Below are 19,988 nucleotides of genomic sequence, written 5' to 3' on the forward strand. Positions count from 1 at the left end.
CATGGGGGGAAAATTGCCATTATGCAGACACCACCTGCAATTCCCATCATCCATATTTACCCTGGGGCTCAGGAAATGTATGGTGAAAACTACATCCTTAGGAAAATTAACGAGCCTGGGTGTAGCTCAGTGGTCCAGGGCTTTGCCTCGTCTGGAGTAAGCCCTGGCTGGCTTCTGTCTCTAGCATAGTGAAACAGCAAGCACATCGAAGCTGTTTATCCAGTAGCATCCATGCAGTGTGACTGTTTCTCATGTTTACCAAATGCTTCTGGACTTGGAGCATCTCCCTGTGTCACAACTCGAAGCTTGACTTATGTTACTAACACCCACAATGGACGGTTTTCTCAAGATCATTTTGGTTTCCATGAAGTAAATCCTTGGGATAAATAACTGTCTCCAGACTCCTTAAGGCTAATGTTTTTCAGAACGTTTATGAACATTCTGAAAATGCAGCTACCTTAAAAACCGCTCGGTTGCACTGAACACACACACTGTTGGTGAGGCCCTTTCCGGTGTACCTGGGACATCTGGACATACAATGTCCAGCATTCTACAGCTACAGTGGTGTGAGCTGTCACAGAACCAGCTTCAGCTTCCAAGAAATTGACAACATAATGACTGAATATCCAGCTATTTCCACTCCTATAGTTGATTTTACTCTCTCCCCCCCCCATGGTTCCATATAAATACAAGCATATTCTTAACAAGCGATTTGTCTTTTCAAATTGAGGTTCCTGCAGCCCTCAAGAATTACCTCTATATTTCATCTATAGCAAGTCAAATGATGTAAGTGGGCATCATGGACTAAAAGATCTATGAAAGGATTAATAGTTTATTAATATTTCAGGGATTCAGTGAGATTTCCCAACCCTGCTTGTACTTTCAGTCAGACTGATGGCCTTCAAAGAGCTATGGCCAAAGAAATCATCTTTGTTCAGGTAGAAACAAGAAAGAATCATAAAGATAGGTCATTTCTCTATCCAATTTTCAGAATTTTTCTCTTTGGTTTACTTCTGGTTGAAGGAAGTCTTCACTGTTGTATGGAACAGAGATGGCAAAGAATAAGGAACTGGGAAATCTGCAGCGCCCTCATGCACGGAGGCTCCCGTGAGGTAAATGCCTGCAGCAGCCCCTGCAGGTGGGAAGAGCTTGCGCCTGAAGCGCCAGCCAGCCTTCCACTTCACAGACAAGAGAGGAAAGAGAGACAGACATAGCATCACACATGGAAGGAGATCCTGGGAAACCACTGATTCGAACTTCAGAGTGGCCAAAGAATGTTCTCCACTGTTATGTACCTCAAGAAACCCCAAATCATCTTTGCATTCTCATTTCAAGAGACTTTTCCAACGGTCCCTATGAAAAGGGCTGTTCTATTCCTGAAGATTTTATATTCTAGTTCACGTTCTATAAACACAACCAAGCATATCCTTAACCATCACAACTCCATTATTATTAAAACATTTACTTAAAATGATTCTGGTGTGTGACAATTTACTATGTTGGAAGCTCAAACCGCATCAGTTAAAGAAAAAAAATCTCCCTCTACCCTCTTCCTTCCAGGGGCTGCTTAGTCAGCTGCTGTTTTCAGCACTAAAGGAGCCTTCAAGAGTCAAGCAAGCTGCTCTGACCAGGCCTTAGACAACTAGAAATCCTGGTCCAATATCTACACACACACACACACACACACACACACACACACACACACACACACACACACACTTTTTAAATGCCCAAAGATCAAATGAAAGCCCCAATCGGAAAAGGCTCAATCGGAAAAGGCTCAGCTAAGAGTGGCTTGGCCATCCCATGACACCTGTTTCTCTTTACCTGTCTGTAAGACCAAAGTTCTCTCTTCTCCATCCAGTGAAACAATCCTAAAGTTATAGAAGGTCCCTGCTTGTAAATCCTTGGGGTTACATCCATAGGTAATGTTGTCTATCCGAATGGGATGGCACAGCGAGGGCCCTGAGGTATCACTGCTGTAGATGAGGCTAAAGTTGCAGGGTGACCCCAAAGTCCTCCACTGGATAGACGCTGAGAAGCTGGAGATCTTGGACTCCAACAGTGTGAAGTTACATCTCTCTAGCTCTGCCAGTCCAGCCTGCAAAAGAACCAGAGAGCACGGATTAAATCCCCAGTCTGCAGTGCATAGAGGCATAGACACCTCCCTGAGCCACCTGTCCTCCCCAGCTGCGGTTGTCTGCTCAGCCTCCAACCCAGGAAAGGGCTCACAGGAGAAGTGGATGGCGGGCAACTTTCGCCCCAGTTGCTTCACCTCTCCTAGGAGCAGCTGGAGATCCAAAGTTGCTGTCTTGACAGGAGGGTAAGCTGTCAGTTTGGTGGATGGCAGGATTTCGGGAAAGGATGACTCTCCCACATAGGAGTATAAGATTTTGTTCCTTTCCCCCTCGCGCATCCCCGGAGGCTGGGACGAGGATGGACTTGGTTCTTAGCGGGGAGTGGAGCATCGTCCCCATCCCTTGCTCTGCCAGCTCACCTGCAGGAGGCTCAGCGCGATCCACAAGGCCAGTGTGGCTCCATGGTTCAGCATCTCGCTGGGAGGACAGCCAGGGCACCTTGAGTACCACTTGTTGCGCGCTCAGCGCGCCCCGCGGGCGCAGCGCGCTTCCCTCGAAGCTGGGGACGCGCTAGGGCCGCGGCAGCAGCTGCTTCTGCTGCCGCCCTGGGCGGGCTGCGGACGCGACAGGCGGCGGGGACCCGCGGCGCGCGGCCCTTCCCACGCTGCCATTCTGACCCGCGCTGCCTCGCCCCCAAGCCCCGTCCGGGACTTCCGCAATCAAAAGGCAATTTCCTTGTCTCCCGGCAAAGGAACAATGCTCCGGAGAGGGAGGGAGTCCCGAGGAGCCAACGCCTGAGGCTGCCAAGGGGGCCTGAGGCCAGCCAAGCTGCCCCCCTGCCTCTGCTCCCGCTTCCCTAGCCAAGGGTCCCTTCCGGGGCCGCGGGGCTGTGCCTTCTACACCCCCTCCTGAACTTTCACTTTTTCCCTCCCAGTGGTCCTCAACCCTGTTGTCATAGCTTTAAAAAGTGCTTGAGTGCTCTCACTTTTCAGCCCCCACCTCCTCTCCACACCCAGCGTCCCCCTCCCTACCTTCCTTCCTATCTTCTCATCTGCTTTCTCCAGGGCCTCGTTTCCCAGGCTTAAACTTGACCGGAGCACATTTCCCTGGGTCGCCCACACTCTTTCCTGAAGCCTTTTATTAGAGGGCTTTAGCCCTTCTCACCTCAAAACACCCATTTGTCACTGTCGGCATCCTTTTGACATCAGCAGGGGAAAAGACCCTCAAAGAGCCAGCCCATTATCAACAGGACCGTCCTTTCTCCATCCACTTGCCCAATTTACTTGCATAGGCCTGTGGGCTCCCCAAATCTTAGGAAAATACCGTGTACTGCCAACAAAATAATCACATTATCAACGTACACTCCCATAACTCAGCATCCCACACCTTCCAAAGAAGCAGGCTGCGGTGTTTCCCGCATCATCTGTAAGATCCGGGACGACTGTCATATAATCTGAAGAAATGTATGTGTCAAAGCAGGTCCGAGAAGAAACTCAATCCAAAAAGCGAAAGTACTTAGTATGGTGATAATAATGAAGCTTTGCAACCCCTTTTATAGCTTCGAGGTTTTGAGCTGTTTAACAAAAGATATGACCCCATTAAAATGACTAAGGTAGGGGTCAAATCCTGTTCTGATTCCGTCTTATGTTTAAGACGGGTCTTAGCTTCCCACACCCCCTCCCTACAACTGTCAGGTCTGCCTTGGCAACACAGTTGAGATTTTCATGCCTTGATTATGGTTCCAGATGTATTAGGCAAAATAGCTGGCAGGTTTTGTTTCAAATGGCTACTATGCTCTGGCAGGAATGAGCATTTTAAGACTCTCTGACCCTCAACTAACTATGATGAATCTTTATGTGTTTTGCCTTTATATTGTATCCCTGAGCTAGGACACCAAGAGACTTCCAGAGTTGTGAGCCCACTCTTGGTCTGGCCATTAATAAAAAACTCAAAGGTCTTAATTGGCTCAATCAGCATGGTTGTCAAAAATTGTCTCAGATGGATCATTACACTACCTTTCAAATCACTGCTGCATAAGGCACCCACTCCTGCACATTCGTTACAGAGCGGATACACTTACGGCTCGGCTTCTTATGTCTACTATACACTTTGAGGGAAAGTAGAACACTTCAAGAAAGTGAAAACCACTTCAGTTCTTTTGGAAAATATGCTTGCCAATATTAATGAAAAACCGAGTTCATTGCCTTTCAGAGACTTCTGGGCTTTAGAAGTAGACACACATAGGTCTGCGATCGATCTTGCAAGTCAGCAAGCTCACCAAGCACCAAACACCTGTGTGCTTTGGGAGACTGCAGCACGTCCTGTTCTTCACCCAGGGTGCTTGACTCCCTGAAAAACCATTTTCATTCTCTGGACCTTCACGCAGCAATCTCCACAGTCTGGCACACCTTTCTCTCATCACTGGTATTCTGCTTCTCTCCTCCGTCAACTGCGTGTTCCAATACAAGCACCAACTGCCTTGAGTCTTGAGTGAAGTTTCTTTTTAGTTCATTCCTTGCTACCCTTTTCGTACCTTTCTGTATTCAGAAAAGGCTACCTGGGTCGAAGACAAGAACGATGTTCTAAAGGTGTCACAGAGAGAGCTATGATGCCATCACAAACGTGAAAGCAACTTGGTGAACCTCATTTGAAAAGTCCGGCAACAGGTGAAGCATCCACATCGATTTATCTCATTATTTTCTTTTTGGGTCTCTTTTTTTAATTCATTCATTGCATAGACCCCACTTATTAATTCCCGATGTTTAGGTTTTTCATTGGCATCTTCTCTGGGATTTAAAATTTTTCCAATTGATTTTCGGATTTATAGTCTTCCCACTTAAATATACTAAATATCCACTGTCCTCTGAAAATCTTTAAGCAATCCTATCTTTCCCAAGCTCACACACACAAACAAACACAGACTTGTGCACATACGTATTCTAGCATGCTGCATCCTTTTAGACCAAACTTTCTAACATATAACATAATATATAAAGTAGCGAATAATCCTTCCTTATGACTTATAAGAGTATACCTGAAGACATCTGAAAAGGAACAAATGGAGGCTGTAGGAAACACTTTCCCAATATTACTGCTTAAATGCTTCCAAATTAACAGGAACCTGGCCAAGAGTGCTCCCAGGAACACAACCAAGAGTGCTCCCAGGAACACAACCAAGAGTGCTCCCAGGAACACAACCAAGAGTGCTCCCAGGAACCTCCCAGGAGTGCTTTCAGGCACCTTCCAAGAGTGCTCCCATCAACCTGGTCAAAAGTGCTCCCAGGCACCTGCCAAGAGTGCTCCCAAGAACCCAGCCAAGAGTGCTCTCAGGCACTTGTTGAGAGTGTTTCTAGGACCAGGAGTTCGGAAAATAAGAATTCATGTTTTTAAATCCATCTTTAAATTTTGATCTATCAAAGTTGAACATGTATGCTTAGAATAATTGAGGTTAAATAATTTTTTAAATATCATCAACATAGATGAAGAATCATATCAGAACATGATGGAAAGGGCCAGTAGTTATAAACATTTCTTCTCCAAAGTTATATAACTTTGGCCTTTTAAGTTATCATTATTTTATTATTATCATCTCAAGGCTGACAACAGAGCTTCCAATAGGTTATGGGTTCAGTATAGCCCATAAAAATGAATATACAATGAGAGACAATGGGTCTGACTTAAACTTGGACTTTTAGGGACTATATTTTTCCTTCTGAAATAATAAATGCAGGAACCATGGAGGGAGCTAAGCCGCTAAGAGCACTGTTGCCTTTGCAAGCACCTGGCTTCATTTTCCAGAACCCACACGATGATCCGCAACTATGCTTGGCCACAGTTCTAGGAGGTGTGATGCTCTTCTGACCTCATGGGCACCAGGCAGGCACGCGTGTGGTACACATGGCATAACTGCAGACCAAACACCCCCACACATATAAAATAAACAGAAGTTTTAAAAATTGGAATCACAGCTACCGTATTAATATGCAAATCTGCAAACGTGGCTACATGTTGCAGGAGCACAGAACACGTCCCTGAGGTCATCTATTGGATAGGGAGTGTATGAAATTCTGTACATAATATAAACACGTTGACTCATTTCTTATTTGTTCTCTTTGTTTGGAATTCCTCACCTGCTTTTGAGTCCATTTGCCCTATAATATAGCTCTATATTTACTTTTAGAAGTCATTGCATTCCAGGAATGGGGGTCAGTCATTCTGCCCCATTACAGTGGCCTAACCTTTTCCCTTTGTCATCAGGAAGCCTTTCCCAGACTCCACAGGAAGGGTGTGGCTGCTTCTGACTAGACAGCTGTCTTCTAAAAATGGTGAAAAAATTCACGGTAACAAACGTGTTTGTGTTCACACAGTCCTTACAAGCTCACAGCTAAGGTATGAATCTTGTTACATTATGAACACAGATGCTGAACTCACCACTCACCAGGGGCAAGAACCCCTGCTTGGGAATGGCAACTTTATTTCTTTATATATTTGTCATGCTTATTTGCTTATTGCAAAGAGCAATTTAAAAATTGTAAGCAAACGTCTCTATAAGAGGGGTACAGGGCAAGCTGTAAAAGGCCCACCCCCATGCGGTCGGGAGCATGTCACCCTTGGAAGCCCAGGGATATGTTCTTCTCATCTTCCTGGAAACCCTCCACCCTGGACACTTGCCCTTTGTAGATATTTTATGAAGTAGGGCTGGTTGAACCATTGACCGCTGATAATGAACTCCAACTTTAGCCCTTTCCCCTCCAAGCAACCGTCAATCCCCGCCCCTTGCCTCCTCACTCTTATTAAGTATTTATCAGTGGTGCTTTTAAAAATCACATTCATAAAAGCTCAGGTGTGGTTGAAAAATATTGCTTTACCTTATTCACTTGGAGCTGTTTCAGGGATTTAAGTAAAATATTTTAACAAAATTTATTTTTATTATTCTAGATACATAAGGAATTACAAAGATTATAGAAGCCTTGAGCCAGGAGCCATAGATTTAAAAACCCAATGTGCAGAATGTTCCTCTGGACTTTTAAGTCCTAGTAAGCTCATCTGTGGTCAGTGTTCACACTTCTATGCCTGTTCTCACCACTGGTTGGTATGGCTGAGGTAGAGTTGGGATGCATGTTGTGCACCCCCAAAATCTTGATTGCCCCATAATGGAGTTAGCTGTGTGGTGGCTTCACCTACGCATTTGGTTTGAGTGTGGCACAAGGTCCCCACATCCTTCCTGATCCCAGGTTGAGACCATTCCCTGGGGAAGTTCAGACCCAGCAAGTGATTCCCACTGCTTCAATCCCATCTGGACACACGGCTTTCCCTTCTCTGCTCACTACTTTTCCATGTACAAAACACGGTTGCCGTGGTCTGTGCACAGCACACTGAACATACTACCGTTATGTTTTGTTTCCTATAACTAGCAACTTTTCCTAAGCTCTCCACCACTGGGGATTGCACTCATGCAGGAATGTGCCTGCTGGACGGCGCATAGGGCACCATTTGATGTCTCACTAGGAAGGAGAGTTACTGTAGACCAGGGATCGCCAGGGTCCGAGACAGAGAGCTCTGTGTTAGAGAAAAAGTGAAGTGGCTTGGAAGCAATGAATGCAAACAAGCCTCCCACGAGGGACTAAAAAGCCACAGACCTCAGCCAGGACCTTCGTTACCTGGCTCTGTTTGTTGTCTATCTACTGCTTGATTCCCTTCTTCAGGTACATGCTTCCATTCAGAAAATGTGCTGAAGCCGGGCGGTGGTGGCGCACGCCTTTAATCCCAGCACTCGGGAGGCAGAGGCAGGCGGATCTCTGTGAGTTCGAGACCAGCCTGGTCTACAAGAGCTAGTTCCAGGACAGGCTCCAAAACCACAGAGAAACCCTGTCTCGAAAACCAAAAAAGAAAAAAAAAGAACAGAAAATGTGCTGAGCGCGGGCTCGGTGTCAGGCTCTGGTGTATGTTAAGACTCCTCCTCCATATCAGAGATCATAAGGAGGAAGTTTCTTTCATCCTTTCTCCCTCACAGCCCATTTGTTCAGTTCAGAGTAATAATGCGCAACAATAATCTAATTATTTATGTATTTGAGTGTTGTCTCTGTCTTTGGTCCTTCGAGACATTCTTGTAGGGTAGAGCTTTGCTTTCCCTTTCGGCACGGGGTTCAGAACACACTAGAATCTCACTAAACGTTTTCTGAGAGAAGGATTGGGTCTTCGTAGCTGCTCAGCAAATGTTGTTAAGTTAACAATTTTTCTAACAAGCTTTTGCAAGTATGGTCTTAGGGCATGCTTTAAATGCTGTCCTGAGTGGGAAAGGAGGAGAGGGAGAGGGGGAGAGAAAGGGAGAGGGGGAGAGGGAGGGAGAGGGAGAGAGGAGAAGAAGAGGAAGAGTGAGGGAGAGAGAGAGGAGAAGGAGAGGGAGAAAGGGGGAGAGGGGGGGAGAGAGAGAGCATGAGCATGTAGGAGTGGAAGACAATTGTAGAGAGAGAAAGAATAAAACAGGAAGAGATTGATTTTGAAGGAAAAAAGGGAAAGTGGGAAGAGATAGGAGTGGGATCAAAAATGAAAGTGAGGAAGGAAGAGGAGGAAAGGGTCGCTGAGGAGGAACAGGAAAGGGAATTGAAAAGATAAGAAGGAAGAGGGGGAGGAAGACGATGAGGAGCCATGCTCTTACAGGACAGTGCAGCATCAGCTGTTAGCTGAGAACCTGCTAGAAAGTCATAGTATAGGGCCCTACCTATAAGGACCCAAGGAATCAGTAAGGCAGGGGGTGGAGGAAGCATTTTGGGTTTCAACAAATCATCTGTGCTGTCAGCAAAGAAGAGCTATTTAAACTCAGCGTGCTCCCCAATAAACCTTCAACCAAAATTTCATTATTAGGCGAGTTAATTTTAACTCGTCCGCGATTACTCTCAACTTTCACTGATTGCTCTGTTTCCAAGATGTGACGCAGACTATTTAGAGGGTCTGGAACAAATTTAGAATTCACAAATTAGTTATCTTTATAATAAATATCATGCATGTCTTGATATTTGTAAAGCTTCATGAAAAATTCAGTGTGAATGATACTTGAAAAAGACCTGAAAAAAGAACTTCATGTAACATCAAATGCTAGACACAAGATCAGCCTGATGCCATTCCTTCTAGGAAGAATTTTTCCCTAGTATTGGGTATTAAACCAGGGCCTTGCACATGCTTGACAAATGCTCTGCTTTGGATTTTTATTCTAACCCCTTATTTACTCACCTCCAATTTTATTTATTTATTCTCTTACATCAGGGGTTGGCTAAGTGGCCTTTGCTAGCCTTGATCTTACTTCCATACCTCAGGGAGGCTTTGAATTTACATTCCTTTGCTCTGGCTTCTGATTGGAGTGGATGGGCATATATAGGCCTGCTCACCAGACTGTACAAGTATGTGTGTGTATGTGTGTGTGTGTGTATTTAGTCTTTAAGAATTTCATATATGTATACAATATATTTCGATCATGTTACCTTCCATTTTCCCCTAGATCCTCTCTAACACACTCCCTCCTAACTTTATGCCCTCTATCTTAAAAACAAACTCAAATCCAATTAGTGCTACCTATATGTGCACGGTCATGAAGCCATCTACGAAAGGAGCATATACAACCCATCAATGTGACTATTCCCCAGAGAAAAATGACCCTCTTTTCTACCAATAGCAATCAGTTGCCAACAGTCCTCAACTAGATGTGGGTCAGTCCTTTTCTGACCCATGCTGAGATTTTTTAAAAACATTTAATTCTTTACATACATTACATCCCCACCACTGTTTCCCTTACTTTCCCTTCCCCCAGTCCCTGCCCCCTAGATCCACTCTGCCTCTGTTTCCCTTCAAAATAAAAAAGCAGCCCTCCCAGGGATATAAACTGAACACGGCATAAACAAATTATAATAAGATTACGCACAAATCCTCATAGCAAGGCCATTTGAGGTGACCAGTTAGGAGGAAAAGGGTCCCAAGTGCAGGCCGTAGAGTCAGAGGCATCCCCAACTGCTGCTGATAGGTGTCCCACAAAATTGCTAGCTATGAAACCATAATGTTTATCATGTTGGGGTTTTGATTGCCTTCATCTTGTGCTGGTCTTTTGCAGGCAACTATGATGACTTTGAAATATTTTATTTATTTAGAGACAGGATATCATGTAAACTAGACTGGCCTTGATCTATCTATGTAGCTGAGAATGATTGCAAATTCCTGATTCTCCTGCTTGTACCTTCTGAGTGCTAGTCTTACAAGCATGCACAACCACACCAAGTTAATGTGGCTCTTAAAAGATAAGCCAGGGCCTTTCTCAGGCTAAGCAAACACACAACAAAAAATTTTAAAACAAGGCATAATAACCAGGCAGACATGTCAACTAAAACCAACCACAAGATAGCACGTATTTTTCTATTTTTCTTTGTATTGCCTGAATAGAAAATTGTGGTAAAAACAACACAATTTTAACCTGCAGGGAGTGTCATGCATTTCAGAAGAGAAGCACTGAAATAGAAGAAAACATAATTTTGATGAGCAGTTATTTTTAAAAACCTCATGACCATCCTGTTCTGTATTTAGAGATATAGTTTGGAGTACTTAAAGAAATCTTTCTAGATAAACTTCCTAGATCACGAGCCTCCAGGAAATAACAAAATACATTTGGAGAGCAGTTTTAGGGATTGAAAGAGAAGTTGTGCACTACATGCATAGGGAAAGTCCCAGTTCAGGATCAGAAATATTAGGACCCATAATTGTTAATAGTAAAATAATGTTTTACAAAGAACATTAAAACAAACCATGACAATTGAGTATTCAGTCATACAAAAGAATAACAGAGCCCATGGATGTAAATATCTTTCTGAGAACATCCAAATGACAATACATTCATACTGTATTCTCTCTTGTATCCAAACAGAGCTGTTCAGTAGAGATCAGAAGCATTTAACAGCTGCTCAGACTGGTGGCCATGCCATAGTTTTCTAAATACTGGAAGGGAGGAGAGGGAGGGAATTGTTATCAGTAGGTTCCACCACCACTCTTTGGCACATTTTTAAGGTTTCTTGGTGTCTTAGTTAGAATTTCTATTTCTGCTACCAAACACCATGGCCAAAAAGCAAGCTGGGGAGGAAAGGGTTTGACTTATACATCCACATTGCTCTTCATAACTGAAGAAAGTCAGGATAGGAACTCAAACAGAGCAGGAACCTGAGGCAGAAGCTGATGCAGAGGCTATGGAAGGGAGCTGTTTTCTGGCTTGCTTCAGCCTTATAGAACTCAGAACCACCAGCTCATGGATGACACCACCCACAATGGGCTGGGCTTTCCCCATTGACCATTAACTGACAAAATGTCGTACAGCTGGATCTCATGGAGGCATTTCCTCAACTGAAGCTCCTTCCTCTCTGATGACTCCAGCTTGTGTCAAATTGACACACAAAACCAGCCAGTACACTTGGTATTTATTTTCCACACTAATTTCTTTTATTTTTGTTCCTCTTTTTTTTTTTTTTTAAAGAAAATCTGGGAGGAAATAGACTTTGACTTTGGGTAGTTTTCATCCCAGCATGTAGCTATAGGTAGCCATATGATTTACAAGCAGGGGAGACTCTAAGAGATTCACTCCGTCAAACTCCAGGCTTCTGCTATAACTTTATCAACACAAGAGCTACCACCACCCAACCCAAGAGATGAATCTGCTCACAGGTAGGGCAAGTCAGGGCAGCAATACTTCCCACAGGCCGTCAGGATGTGCACGGCTTCTGGGTAGAATGACTTCAGGAGCTAGACTGCGATACTCACAAAATCTATTCCCCCAATCCTTGACAGCAGATAAATGAAACGTGGCATAAGATTGGCTTTAAAAGAAAAAGGAAATGGGGCTGGAGGGATGGCTCATCAATTAGAGTACCCGTTGCCCTTGCAGGAGACTTGGTGGTTCTGTTCCTATCACCCATATGATGGTTCACAACTATCACAGTTTCCGGAGATATCATGTTCTCTTCTGTCTTCAGCCTACCAGGCATGCGCGCACGCGCACACACACACACACACACACACACACACACACACACACACGCTCATACGTATAAAATGAATAAATGTAAAACAATTAAAAAAAAGAAAAGCTAAACAAGCAAAGCTTTTAGCTTCTTTAGGGGCTTAAGATTGGAAACAGAAGACATAGTTTTAATATTCTGTGGATCAAATTGTCTCCCTGTGAGTTCTGTAGATGTTACAAAGGAGAGGCTTAGTTTTTTTTTTAACTGAATTTCTTTTCATTGATTTTACAATACCAATCACAGTTTTCCCTTCTTCCTCTCCTCCCATTCCCTCCCTTTGCCTTCCACCTACTACCTCCCCATCCACTCCTCCTAAAGGAGAGGCTTATCATTTGATAACCACCTGGTTAAACCCAGGTGACTGACATTTATAACAAGATTTTAATATCACTTTAAAAATCAAAATAAGAAAGCAATGAGAAAATCAAGCCTTTTCCTTTTTAAAAAAAAATCTTGACTTTTGGCTCAAAAAAAAATTAAAAGATGGAACCACAATGGTCCTACATTCTGCCTGTTTCTTTGTTATCTTTAATTTGCATTGCTTCCGACTCCACCCTTCTCTACTGGGTGAGGCCGACTCGGGAATCTCTGAGACCCCCTGAGCACTGGGCTGACAGTGATCAAAGCAGAAGATCAAAGGACCTTATCATGTTTTCCCCAAACGTCACGTGAAAACTATGAGTCAGATTATAGAGGCCTTGAAGGAAGGAGCCCTGTTCTTCGTCACCTCCTCCACATCCCCAGGTCACGGTGACTGGATCTCTGTTAGGTACGGACAGAATAAACGTTTACACTCTTCGCCCAAACAAGGGCTTGCCTAAGAATTTTGACAAGCGCATTCTCACCCATCTCAGTGCAGCATTAGAAACTCAAGCCTTAGAAGTAATTGACATCCATAAAGCTGTTGTTCTGGACGGGTAGATGCCCCCTCCTTAACTGCGTGTGAAGGCGAGTGCTTCTCAGGAGAGACATTCCTGAAACTGCTACTTGTGCCACCAAGATCAGAACCCCCGGCAAAGTATGCGCTTGCTGAGTTCTGCCCATAGCTCTGCTCCCCCCCTCCCCCGCCCCTCACACCAGCAATCTAATAGAGGGAAGTCTACACAGGAAGCCCTGACAGCGGGCATCTCATTGGCACAAATCTATAAGGAACCGAAACGAGAGACACAATAGCAACAAGGGTATATCCCTGGCTCCCAAACAGACATTTCTGTAGTAGGAAGTTCTCATCTGGACCTATGGTGCTGCTTTCGCTACCAGCTGCCTGCAAGTGCAGGAGATACGGAAACGGTACTAACTTCAGTAACGGCTCCTGGAACTCACAGTGTTTCTCCTGCAGTTACTTTTCACTGTATTCTACAGTGACTGGGTTTCAAACCTGTGAGTCTCTGTGTGTGTGTGTGATTTGAGGGTACAGCCGTTGGCTGCGGTTACTGCAGAGATTTATAGGATTTAGCAGTTCCTCCCAGGCTGTCTATCTTTATCTTCAGACTTATCAAGAGGCTGGGAGCCAGTTCTGAATTTTCGCTTCACTGACTTTTTTTTTTTTTAAAAAAAAATTCATCTCATTTTCCCCTGTTGTGTGTGTTAATCTTGCCTCCTCATCTTCCATCCAGCGGCCTCAAGTCCCACTTTCTCTCACCCCCGTTCTCGAAGAAGACACATCTTTAGCTCTAATGCAGCAGCTTCCCGTGAATGCCACCCTTCGAAAGCCCGCCCAGCTTTCCTTGATTTCCTTTTACATTAAAAATATTTATTTTGAAGTAATTGCACATTACCAGGTCAACTGCAACGTGCACATAGAGTTTGTATAACCCTTCCCTGAACTTCCCAATTTTATCTCTCTCCCTCCCTCCCCCAGCCTCTGTGTGTGTGTGTGTCTGTCTGTCTGTCTGTCTGTCGGTGTCCTCTCTTTCTCTCTGCAAATATAGTAAATCTACCCGAACTATTTCAGAATAGGAGGCGGGCATCCCGCATTAAGTTTGCAATCTTAATAAAGTATCTAAATTAAGGAACTTCAAAACTGATACAAAACTTAAAGCCACATTTTATGTTTCAGATTTGAACACGATGCCGGTCATGTCATTTTTAGTAGTCACTATGGTTGCACTGAATTGCCAAGTCCCTTCATGGCCTTAAGTCTGGGACACCCTTGAGTTTTGTGACGTGGGCTGTGGGATGTTTCCTGTGACTGTACTCAGGTTCTACAGCCCCATTGGGTTTCCTCTTCTTTCTTTCAATTTTTTTCCCCCAACAAGCCGATCACTCGGTTATCTCTCATCTGACCACAAACCCAGCTTCCTAATAGAATTGCTGGGAGTTTCACGCTGCAGGCTCTGAGTTTCTGCTTCAGGCAATTCTGAGCAATGACAGTCTGAACCTGAATCCCGCAGCTGTAGCTTTAAAGTGGTACAGGTGACCGGTGGTGTGCACCTTTAATCCCAGCGCTAGGGAGGCAGGAGCAGGTGAGCTCAGCTTGATCTACAGAGCGAGTTCCAGGACAGCCAGGGCCATGGTCGGAGCTGATGGCATAGACTTTCCCTGACTCTTGGCACAGTCTGGCTTCTATATTGATCTTGGCTTCCTTTCCTCATTCTCTCTTCTCACTGCATCAGGCTTTGCTTCGAGCACACCTCATCTCTCCCGAGACGCCTGTGTGCCAGGGGAAGGTGTTATGTCAGGCAGGCATCTCAACACTTACGGCCTGTTCTGTGGCTGCATCTTAGGGGTGTGTGTGTGTGTGTGTATGTGTGTGTGTGGCTTATATTGTGGCACATTATCTGCCCAGCCTCTGTATGAACAAAATGGAAGGCAATCCAATTACGTGTCATTAAAAAAATAACGGAAACAAATAGGAATCCTTGAGATTTTAAGGCTGGAGGGGTCAGGCGAATTTTAAGCTAGGTTGTGCTGTTAGCAGACGGTCATCCATTTTAACTGAGGAACCATGAGACTGCGCTTTAGAATTAAGATTGGGCAATGCTGGCTATGAGGTAGGGGCTTTAGCAATACATGGTCATAACACAATTGCTAGCACCCAGGCACACCTCAGCTCTGCCCTTTGGGGACCTGGTAGAATGCATCAACCCTGCATGCATGGCAGACAGTACCCTGTCCCTTTAAAAGGTAAAACTCTAGCTGGATGGTGGTGGTATGTGCTTTTAATCCCAGCACTCAGGACGCAGAGGCAAGTGGATCTCTGTGAGTTCAAGGCCAGCCTGAGGTACAGAAGGAGTCCCAGGAATGGCTCCACAGCTACTGAGAAACCACGTCTCGAAAAACAAAACAAAACAAACAAACAAACAAACAAACAAAAAGACTCAAAAAGGCAAAACTCTGCCTACTACTCTCTCTTCTTTCTCCTCTTTCTCTTCTCTTTTTCTCTCTGTCTCTTTATCTCTTCCTTCCCTTCCCACACTCCCTTTATCTCAATAAAAGTCCCCACTTAAGCACTGTCTGCATGGCCTGTCTGCCTCTCACCCGCTGGGATGCGCGGCCCCTTGGCCCTCCAAGGTTCCTCCCTTGCCCCAAATTATTCTCACAATGATGATACATGGGAACTGGAAAGATGGCCCAGCTGTTCAGAACACCTTCTGGTCTTCCAAAAGACTGGAGTTTGGTTCTCGTGTAGAGCGGCTCACAGCTGCCCACCACTCCAGCTGCAGACCAGAGGCATTTGAGGGCAGCTGTACCCACATATCCCACCTCCCTTTACATAATTAAAAATAATAAAAATAAGAATTAAAAATAATTGTATCAGTTTCATGGTCTGTGCTACTTGGTTCTACTCGCAACGGACAGTGTAAGCACCACGTGGGTACTTTGGTGGTGGTCTGTGTGGTTTCCTCCAGGACAGAGGTTCTCAACCTGTGGGTCATGACCCTTTGGGAGTTAAACGACCCTTTCACAGGGGTCAACTAAAACCATTGGAAAACACAATTCAAAATAGTAACAAAATTACAGTTATAAAGTAGCAACGAAAATAATTTTATGGTTGGGGTCAGCACGCCATGAGGCACTGCATGAAAGGGTTGCAGTAGGATGGCTGAGCACCGCTATTCTTGGGGATGCTGTTCATCTTTAGTCTGCCTGTATAACCATGGTGACAGCCCTGTATCTCCCTGCACACTCTAAGGGGCCCAGGCAAGGAGGCTGCCTGGGCTTGGTTTTGAGGTACTTTCTGCACTAACCTCCTCTCTTATTTGGAGACTCACACTGGGCTGTGATCTCTTTGAAGGCCAATGGAAGGAAACCACAGAACTGCGAAAGCTCAGCCCAGAACCACAATGGCTATTCACAAACTGAGGAAATGCTGCTCCTCCCAGGGCCAGCACAAGGGTGGGGTGGGAGAGGAAGCAGGCAGCAAGCCTCTAGGCAAGATGTGTAGATAGTGGTATCACAACCAGCCAGGAACCTTGCTTTTCTGCACAGTCAGCAACTCTATCTCTTCTAGAGCAGGTTTGCAGAATCCGCTAGCTCAAGTGGGTTCCTCGAGCCTGGAGTCAGCCGGGGTAGGGATGATAAAGACTAAAAGAAGCCAACGTTAGTAAATCCTCACTTACACTCAGCTAGAGTACCTCCCAAGGTGATCCCTTTAATCAGATCTTTATTCTCAACCTTATGAGGCAGATGAACGCCCAGTGTGATCTCCGGTTCAGAGAAGGAAGCACAACCTGAGTAGAAACCTCTAGGACCTAGGCTCGGTTTCTTTCACGCCGAAGTGCTAGTTCTTGATTTCTGCAACTGACCTGTTAATTCCCTTAAGGTCTTGAGTTGGAGGTTGGGAGAGGAGGGGCGGGGGGGAATAGCCACAGAGCTCTCTCTGAGACCAAGTCCTGGTCCAAGGATACAACCTTCCACAGTCAAATGCATCACATAGGCAACGAGGACGTGGGACAAAAAAAGGAGGAAAGTTAAAGAAGAGAAACACCCTGCATCTTCAAAGAGTGAGTTTAGGGCTGTTCTGTGTGCTGAGTGAAGAGGGATAACTGCAGTGCAAATATGTCTTCCTTGGCATTTGCCTTGATGAACAGGTACTATATATTAAGAGAACATGGTGACCGAGGGGGTGGGTGTACATGGGTGTACACTCTTGCTATCTTTCTCCTTGATCATTTGAGAAGGTCTTTGGGCTTTAACCTTTGTATATTTTATTTAGACATCTGCAAAATAGGGATGGTGATGATGGCAATAGGGTAGTGGTGATGACAATAATATACGGTGTCCTGTTTAATGGTTATGGATTCACCCCAACTATATGTGTGTGCCATATATATGTATTTGCAACATGATTTTGGTGATGTTCTCTTAAAGGAGCAGATTCTATTGCCCTATCCCTTGAATTTCAGCTGGTTTTTAGCTTGTTTTAACCTCCAAATGTGGCCGAAGGAGCATTGTGTGATTCCAGAGTCTCTACTTCTAGAATCCTGCAGCCTTTACCTTTGGCCTTTTATGAAGCTGGACTAACTTCCCATCATGAAAGGGAAGCTGGTATTGTTTACTAGAGGATGAGGGGTCATGAGGTGAGCCTAGATGGCCGGCTCATAGCCAATGCCGAGGGCTAGTCATGCAAATGAGCTGAGTGTTGATCTTAGAGCCCTGCTGACCTCCCGTGTTGAATGCAGCTGCAACAGTGAGCCCGGATGAAGCAGGAGAGGAAGCACCTACCAGAGCAGCCCCACTGCAGACCAGTCCACCCCAGTCCACCCCAGTCCACCCCAGTCCACTCTCTCCCGTTTCATTCTGGGTCATTACGTTCATCTTCATTCTACTTTGTTCCAGACTGGCCCAAACCTTTCCTTCCTCCCCTCCAAACTTTAAGCATTTTGTTCAGGCGCATTCGTCCAACACATGCAGTCACGAAGCCTTGTCTTCACTCAAAAACAACGCCTCCAACCCAGCCCAGTAAAACATCTTCACAAACCAGATGCTGTGTGAGAAAGAAAATGACTAAGAGAGCTGCAGATACAATTTCCGACAATTGAGCTCAACTACTTTACTCACGTTCTCCTGATGCTCTTCGTCACAATTACTCTCAGGGGACACAAAGTTTGAACTGTCAGTGACTTGTGTTACTTTTCAAAGTCTCAGACTCCAGTGACTAACAATGAACTGTGGAGTAGCGCTCTTTCAAGTTGTTTGGTGGGAAGGATGGTTAGATTAGAGTTCAGAATTCTGCACTGGGAGAAACTGCCTTTGGAGACAGAATGGTTTATTTTTTTTTACTCTCACTTCCCAGACTACAGAGTGAATATTTCGTCGAAACTTCAAGAAAGACAGAGGTGAGAAACTGCTAATGTTGGATGCCCCATCTGGGAGCACATATAAATACTGTTGTTGACTTCTTTCTAGAAATGATACCCCCAATGAACCCACCAACGAACCAACCAAACAACAAGCCAATGAAACAACCAACCAACCAACCAACCAACCAACCAACCAACCAACCACAACAACAACAACAGCAACAAAAAAATACCCTTCCAAAATCCTGAGAAAACAAAAGAACAACAACAAAACCCTCACCATTGTGCTGTTATGATCCAAGGCTACAAATACTCCTTGGGGATGATCCTGTAAGCTTTGTCATACAGGGTTAGATTGGCCCAACCAGTGTTGTGTCTACAACAGCTCTGTTGCTGATTGTTCTGAATATACTTGAACCTATTTCTAGGCTTCATAATGTCAGACATGGGAAGGATTCTATGCTTTGGGAAGGATGATAGACTATCCTTTTAATGCTAAAAGACCACCTTCTGGCATTCAGGTACCTAGGTGTTTGTGATAGTCTTTATTCCATGTGTTTTGTTTTTTATACTTATTTTTTTCTGTTCTGTTATAAATAATTAAGTTCCAATGTAGATGAAATGCTCTACTAAGTTTATGGTAAAATGTGAGTTTTTGTGGAGGCATACACAGACAAAATAAGGATGTGAGAATTCATCTTCAAAAGTGCAAATATCTCATTCACTTTAGTGGATGAAATGGCTAAGGAGCTGAAGAACTAGGGAGTGCACCAATCATGGGGGGCTCCTGACGTCACGGCTCTCCCATCTCATGTCCTCTTTTCCCCCTTTGCAAAGCTAACAGTCTGAGACCACAATGAGCCAAGAGGTGGGCAGAAGTCAAGGTAGGAGTAAGGGACTTTAACTGTGCCCCTCTTTTTCTGTTGTAAACCCCAATCGAATGGAGGGACGGGAGAGGCACAGCTGACCTTCAAAGGCAGATTCAGAGTGCGTGTTCTCAGGATAGATATTTCTATTAATGGACAGACAGAGATTGGGGTATTGCTTGAAAGGGATGTAAAGAGTTTCCAAAAAAGCAACCGGGCCTTCCTAGCTCCTTTTCATAGGCAAAGACAGAACTGGGTCAGAGGGGAGATTTATGGTAACAGAAAAGTGGAACCAAAAATAAAGTCCCAGGAGCTGTTCAACGTTCTCACTGTGTTTGTTCTGTGACCCATAATGATGTATGTGCTCAGTAGTGGAAGACCGTATGCAATATTAGGCTCAATACAATGCAAAAGTAATGAGCGATCCAATTGGGTGGATGTCATTTGGATGATATTGGATGTCTTTAACTTATTTGGGTTGTCTATTGGCAAAGAGCTACACTCTCAAGTGGGAACTACCAAGACCACAGGTAGGTGACACAAAGGGGATGGTGATGTGGAGGTGCCATGACTTCTGTTTATTATTATCTTCCCAAGCAATTCGAGTGACTCTGGATCTGTCACTGTTTTGTCATTCTTTGCCCCTTTGGGCACAAATGGTTTGGAATCACCTAATACTGGTCTCAGCATTTATTTACTTGTTTCGTGTTATGTTTAAGACCACGAATCCTGACTTTGGTCCACAAAACA

The 19,988-nt window shown here is 44.7% G+C and overlaps 1 protein-coding gene across 2 annotated transcripts in view; it reads right to left on the reverse strand.

Moving 5' to 3' along the window:
- Ptprb (protein tyrosine phosphatase, receptor type B) overlaps positions 1-19,988 on the reverse strand; it is a 113,776-nt gene that overhangs the window by 83,649 nt on the left and 10,139 nt on the right. Inside the window, exons 1-2 of one of the 2 annotated variants that reach the window (XM_005358042.3) lie at positions 2,498-2,714; positions 1,828-2,101 (exon numbers count right to left, since the gene is read on the reverse strand). In XM_005358042.3, the coding sequence (XP_005358099.1) occupies positions 1,828-2,101; positions 2,498-2,551 (328 nt within the window). In that variant the 5' untranslated portion in view covers positions 2,552-2,714. Of the gene's footprint in view, positions 1-1,827; positions 2,102-2,497; positions 2,715-19,988 lie in introns of those variants that run through there. The other variant, XM_013350347.2, reaches the window with a different exon arrangement.

This window comes from Microtus ochrogaster, chromosome 24 (genome assembly GCF_000317375.1).
Source record: "Microtus ochrogaster isolate Prairie Vole_2 chromosome 24, MicOch1.0, whole genome shotgun sequence".
Lineage (NCBI taxonomy): Eukaryota > Metazoa > Chordata > Mammalia > Rodentia > Cricetidae > Microtus > Microtus ochrogaster.